The 5,841-nt window shown below is 62.7% G+C and overlaps 3 protein-coding genes across 3 annotated transcripts in view; 2 read left to right on the top strand and 1 right to left on the bottom strand.

Annotated features, from left to right (window-relative positions):
• LOC130586878 (mothers against decapentaplegic homolog 4-like) overlaps nt 1-2,097 on the top strand; it is an 8,441-nt gene extending 6,344 nt beyond the window's left edge. Inside the window, exons 6-7 of the mRNA XM_057387794.1 lie at nt 428-645; nt 1,522-2,097. Coding sequence (XP_057243777.1) covers nt 428-645; nt 1,522-1,721 — 418 coding nt within the window. The 3' untranslated portion in view covers nt 1,722-2,097. The remainder of the gene's footprint in view (nt 1-427; nt 646-1,521) is intronic.
• Nucleotides 2,098-2,229: 132 nt separating this feature from the next.
• SNAPIN (SNAP associated protein) lies at nt 2,230-4,202 on the top strand. The gene is made up of 4 exons (XM_057387791.1): nt 2,230-2,375; nt 3,010-3,056; nt 3,130-3,248; nt 3,969-4,202. Exons 1-4 carry the CDS (start codon nt 2,269-2,271, stop codon nt 4,056-4,058), a joined length of 363 nt encoding a protein of 120 aa, XP_057243774.1. The 5' UTR covers nt 2,230-2,268; the 3' UTR covers nt 4,059-4,202.
• A 163-nt stretch (nt 4,203-4,365) lies between these two features.
• Nucleotides 4,366-5,841, bottom strand: part of ILF2 (interleukin enhancer binding factor 2) — a 4,742-nt gene continuing 3,266 nt past the window's right edge. Inside the window, exons 6-12 of the mRNA XM_057387790.1 lie at nt 5,704-5,820; nt 5,539-5,617; nt 5,346-5,433; nt 5,178-5,239; nt 4,907-5,021; nt 4,740-4,830; nt 4,366-4,658 (exon numbers count right to left, since the gene is read on the bottom strand). Coding sequence (XP_057243773.1) covers nt 4,498-4,658; nt 4,740-4,830; nt 4,907-5,021; nt 5,178-5,239; nt 5,346-5,433; nt 5,539-5,617; nt 5,704-5,820 — 713 coding nt within the window. The 3' untranslated portion in view covers nt 4,366-4,497. The remainder of the gene's footprint in view (nt 4,659-4,739; nt 4,831-4,906; nt 5,022-5,177; nt 5,240-5,345; nt 5,434-5,538; nt 5,618-5,703; nt 5,821-5,841) is intronic.

The raw sequence follows: 5,841 nt of genomic DNA, 5'->3' as shown, positions 1-5,841 counted from the left end.
CCCCACCCCAAAGCGCACATCAAGGTCGGGGTTTCTGGAGGGGTGGGAGAGCTCTGTACCCATGTTTTTTGGGGTCCCGGGAACAGGGGAGGCACTCTCTATCTCCCACCCCAAAGTGCACATCAAGGTCGGGGTTCCCAGGGGGTTGGGAGGGGTGGGAGAGCTCTGTGCCCACATTTTAGGGGGTCCCGGGAGCAGGATGGAGGGACCCTCATACCCCCACCCCAAAACGCACATCACGGTCGGGGTTCCCGGGGGGCCAGGGGGGTGGGGGAGCTTTGTGACAACTTTTTAGGGGGTCCCGGGGACAGGGGAAGGACCCCAGGGTGGAGGGACCCTCTCCCCCACCCCAAAGCGCACATGAAGGTTGGGGGGCCAGGGGGGTGGGGGAGTGCTGTGACAACTTTTTAGGGTGTCTGGGGAGCAGGAGAAGGACCCCACGATGGAGGGACCCTCTCCCCCACCCCAAAGCCACCCCGCTCAGGGGTACCCCCGTGTCCCTGCAGGTGTTTGACCTGCGCCAGTGTCACCGGCAGATGCAGCGGCAGGCGGCCACCGCCCAGGCTGCAGCCACCGCTCAGGCCGCTGCTGTGGCCGGCAGCATCCCCGGGCCTGGCTCGGTGGGTGGCATCGCCCCGGCCATCGGTGAGTGACCACAGGGGTGATGGGACCCCTGTAATGACCATGGGACCCCTGTGATGGCCATGGGACCCCCGTGATGGCCATGGGACCCCCGTGATGACCACGGGACCCCTGTAATGACCATGGGACCCCTGTGATGACCATGGCACCCCTGTGATGACCGTGGGACCCCTGTGATGACCATGGGACCCCCATGATGACCATGGGACCCCCGTGATGACCGTGGGACCCCCATAATGACCATGGGACCCCCGTGATGACCATGGAACCCCCGTGATGACCGTGAGACCCCCATGATGACCATTGGACCCCCGTGATGACCATGGCACCCCTGTGATGGCCATGGGACCCCCGTAATGACCGTGAGACCCCCATAATGACCATGGAACCCCCGTGATGACCATGGGACCCCTGTGATGACCGTTGGACCCCCGTGATGACCATGGGACCCCCATAATGACCATGAGACCCCCATAATGACTGTGGGACCCCCGTGATGACCGTGGGACCCCCGTGATGACCATGGAACCCCTGTAATGACCATGGGACCCCCGTGATGACTGTGGGACCCCTGTGATGACCATGGGACCCCCATAATGACCATGGGACCCCCGTGATGACCATGGAACCCCTGTAATGACCATGGGACCCCTGTGATGACCATGGGACCCCCATAATGACCATGGGACCCCCATAATGACCATGGGACCCCCGTGATGACCATGGAACCCCTGTAATGACCGTGGGAGCCCCGTAATGACCATGGGACCCCTGTAATGACCGTGGGACCCCCGTGATGACCGTGGGACCCTCGTGATGACCGTGGGACCCCTGTGATGACCGTGAGACCCCCGTGATGACCGTGTCCCCCCCTCCCAGGGCTGTCGGTGGCCGCGGGGCTCGGCGTGGACGACCTGCGGCGCCTGTGCCTGGTTAGGCTGAGCTTTGTTAAGGGCTGGGGGCCCGACTATCCCCGGGCCAGCATCACCTGCACACCCTGCTGGATCGAGGTGCACCTCCACCGCGCCCTGCAGCTGCTGGACCACGTCCTGCACGCCCTGCCCGACGCTCACGTCTGAATCCTGCAAGGAACGGCCAAAAAAAAGAGGGGAAAAAAGCCAAAAATGAGGCGAAATGACCAAAAATGTGTCGGTTTAACGGTTATTTAATGGATGGGGTCGGGATCTGTGGCCTGGGAGTAGCGCAGCCCTCGGCGCTGATCTCCGCCTCCTGATTTAACTTTTGTATGAAAGAAAACAAAAAAAAAAAAAAAAAAAAAAAGAAAGAAAAAAAGCCAAAAAAAGGTGAAAGAACCAAAATCATGTTGTTTTACTGTTATTTAATGGATGGGGTTGGAGTTTGCAGCCTGGGTTTGTCATCGCCTTTGACGAACGCTCAGCAGCGCGGTTGTGCCGCCAGATGCGCTGCCAGATGCGTTTCCAGATGTGCGTCCAGATGTTCCCCCCCCCCCCGGACTACATTTCCCGGCAGCCCCCGCGGCGCCCACCGGAAGCGCACGTCCCAGCCCCGCGGACTACATTTCCCGGCAGCCCCCGCGGCGCCCACCGGAAGCGCCCGTCCCAGCCCCGCGGACTACATTTCCCGGCAGCCCCCGCGGAGCCCAAGATGGCGGCGGCGAGCGGCCCCGGGGCGCGGGAGCTGTTCGCTGAGGGGCTCCTGCAGTTCCTGAGGCCCGCCGTGCGACAGCTCGACCGCCACGTCCACAGCGTCAGGTCCGGAGGCCGCGGAGAGGGGCCGGGAGCGGGGAGGGACGGGCCGGGAGCGAGGCGGGGCGCGGCAGGCCCGGGCGGAGAGGCTGAGGGACAGGGAGGGGCGGGAAGGGCGGTTCTGTGGGGTGGCGGTTCTGTGGGGCTGAAGGGCGGTTCTGTGGGGTGAAGGGCGGTTCTGTGGGGCTGAAGGGCGGTTCTGTGGGGTGGAAGGGCGGTTCTGTGGGGCTGAAGAGCGGTTCTGTGGGGTGAAAGGGCAGTTCTGTGGGGCTGAAGGGCGGTTCTATGGGGTGGCAGTTCTGTGGGGCTGAGGGGCGGTTCTGTGGGGTGAAAGGGCAGTTCTGTGGCGCTGAAGGGCGGTTCTGTGGGGTGGAAGGGCGGTTCTGTGGGGCTGAGGGGCGGTTCTGTGGGGCTGAAGGGCGGTTCTGTGGGGCTGAGGGGCGGTTCTGTGGGGCTGAATGGCAGTTTTGTGGGGCTGAATGGCTTTGGGAGCACAGGGGGGATCGGTTTTGGGGATGGGAGACTTTTGGGGTACCTGAGGTGGATAATGCTGAGGGGGATAATGCTGGCCCTGTACTGGGGAGGGGACAGAGGTGGATTTGGGGTGTAAATCCAGGATTTTACCTTTCCCCCCTCACAGGGAGAGCCAGGTGGAGCTGCGGGAACACATCGACAGCTTGGCCACAGGTGAGCCAAACCCGGGGTGCCACCCCTGCCCTGTCCCCCCTGAGCAGGGGGGCTCACCCAAACCCCTCCCCAGAGCTTTGCCGCATCAACGAGGACCAGAAAGTGGCGCTGGACCTCGATCCCTACGTGAAGAAGCTGCTGAACGCCCGGCGGCGCGTGGTGCTGGTCAACAACATCCTGCAGAACGCTCAGGTGAGGGGACACGGGGGGTTTGGGGGTCCCAGAGCCCGAACGCCCGGCGGCGCGTGGTGCTGGTCAACAACATCCTGCAGAACGCTCAGGTGAGGGGACACGGGGGGTTTGGGGGTCCCAGAGCCCCCCCAGGTGCTGACAGGTAACTCATGTTATGTCCAGGTGAGAGGGGACAGGGGTTTTGGGGATCCCAGAGCCCCTCAGGTGACTCGTGCTGTGTCCAGGTGAGGGGGCACAGGGGTTTTGGGGGTCCCAGAGCCCCCCAGATGTTCACAGGTGACCTGTGCCATATCCAGATGAGGGGGCATGGGGGATTTGGGGGTCCCAGAGCCCCCCCAGGTGCTGACAGGTAACTCATGTTATGTCCAGGTGAGGGGGGACAGGGGTTTTGGACGTCCCAGAGCCCTCCAGGTGACTCCTGACATGTCCAGGTGAGGAGGGACAGGGGATTTTGGGGTCCCAGAGCCCCTCCAGGTGTTCACAGGTGACTTTTGCCATGTCTAGGTGAAGGCACAGGGGGTTTTGGGGGTCCCAGAGCCCCTCCAGACGTTCACAGGTGACTTTTGCCATATCCAGGTTGGGGGAAAAGGGGGTTTTGGGGTCCCAGAGCCCCTCCAGATGTTCACAGGTGACTTTTGCCGTGTCCAGGTTGGGGGGACAGGGATTTTGGGGATCCCAGAGCCCCTCCAGACATTCACAGGTGATTTTTGCCGTGTCCAGGAGCGGCTGCGGAGGCTGAACCACAGCGTGGCCAAGGAGACGGTGCGGAGGAGGGCGATGCTGGAGGCCGGGGGCTACCAGCCCAAGTGACCAAGTGACCAGCCAGGGGAACAGGTATCCCCRTTTATCCCAGCTCAGGAACTGGGGGGGATGGCCCCCCATCACCTGCAGCCACGGGAACCCCRAGTCGCGTTCCCAGATTTGTGGGTGCTGGAATAAAAGTGACCGAGAGTCCGTGACGCTGCCACATCCCTGAGGGACATTGGGGACAGCAGAGCCAGGCAGGTGGCACTGCCATGGGCCACCAGGTTGGATTTGGACACTCCCAGGTGGGATTTGGGCTGCCCCAAGTGGGTCCTTCAAGTCGTGGATGCTTCTCCACCCATCTCATTCGCAGGGACACGCTGGAAAGGGGGGACACTTTAATGTGCAACTTAGAAAAACGGGGGACACGGCACGGGGACATGGCAGGGAACAGAGGGACCCTCTGGTGTCCCCTCAGCTGCTGTGGGTGGCACTGGGCTCTCTCTCATTCCTGTGTCTCCATGCTCTCCTCCTCCTCGCCCGCCGCCGGCTCCTCCTGGTTCTCCTCCTCCTCCTCCCCTTCCTTCTTCTCCGGGGGTTTCTCGTACGCCTTCTCCGAGGGTGTCACGATCACCCCGTCCCACGTGGACATCTCGGACGCCAGGTCTGCCCCGAGAGGTGACCCTGGGGACCCTCTGTGGGACCCCAACCCCGTTCCAACCCAAACACCCCCCTGGCCCCACTCACAGCTGGCGTCACCCTCCTGGCCCAGAATTTTCCGGTAACCTCCATGGGAGAGAATACGCACGAGGGTCTGGGCGGTGTAACACACCATGTCCTGGGGATGGGGAGGGGTCAGTGAGGGGACAGGGACCTTTCCTGGTGTCCTCTCCCCTCTGGAGACCCTTCCTCACCTGCTGCTCCAGCGTCATCACCGTGTGCACGCGGAAGTTGCCGCTCTCGCAAGGGTCCGTGATGCCGACCGAGCCGGGCAGGAAGAGCCCGGCCGCCAGGATCTGGAGACAGCGCCTGCACAAGGGACATTTTGGGTTAAAACTGCATCATTCCAGCAAAAACACCACGCAGGAATCACAGGAGCTGGGTTCATCTCCTTGTGAAACCCCTGAGATTTATCAGGAAAATGGAGATGCGGTGGGAATTTGTGAGGGAAGGACCGCCACCGACCTGTAGGCGATGTTGAGAGCCAGCGGCTGCCGGGTGGGGTTGTTCATCACAGCGTAGTGCCCCTGGGGATGGGAGAGAATTAATTAGGGCAGGAATAATGAACAACCCCCACCCGGGATAGGAACCCCAACTCCTGCCGGGATTGGGATTGGTGTCAGCATCCCCCACCAGCAGGTCCAGGATCCACGGCGTGAGCGGCTCGAAGCCGGGAAAGCGAATCCTCAGATCCTTGAGCAGGCGGATGAGAACCTTGACCCTGGAGCAGAGGCAGAGGAGGGTCAGTGCCGTGCTGGGACCGCTCCCGGCGTTCCCGGTAACGAGAATTCGGATCCAGCCTGGGCTCCACGGGCACCGCACTCACGTGGACTGCGAGGCGTTCTCCTCGAACCAGCGCGCGTGCCGGATGGCGGCCAGRGCGCTCTGCAGCACCTTGATGTCCACTGCAAGAAGCAGAAATGGCCGTTTTTTGTCTGTCCGGCTCCGGCCACGGCTCCGGGACGGGCGGGACGCGCGGCCGGGCGCTCACGGTGCAGCTCCGGGTCCAGCTTGCGTAGGTTGGGCGGCACCGTGGTGATGAGGATCTTCACCGTGGCGTCGGCAGAGCTGATCTCGAAGCCGGTCTCGTTGGTCAGCATGGTCAGCACTGGGGGGAAACGCCGGGAAT

This window comes from Malurus melanocephalus, unplaced genomic scaffold (assembly GCF_030028575.1).
Source record: "Malurus melanocephalus ecotype Western Australia unplaced genomic scaffold, MMel_1.1 scaffold_1376, whole genome shotgun sequence".
NCBI classification, from domain to species: Eukaryota; Metazoa; Chordata; class Aves; order Passeriformes; family Maluridae; genus Malurus; species Malurus melanocephalus.
This window is presented reverse-complemented; position numbering and strand designations above follow the sequence as displayed.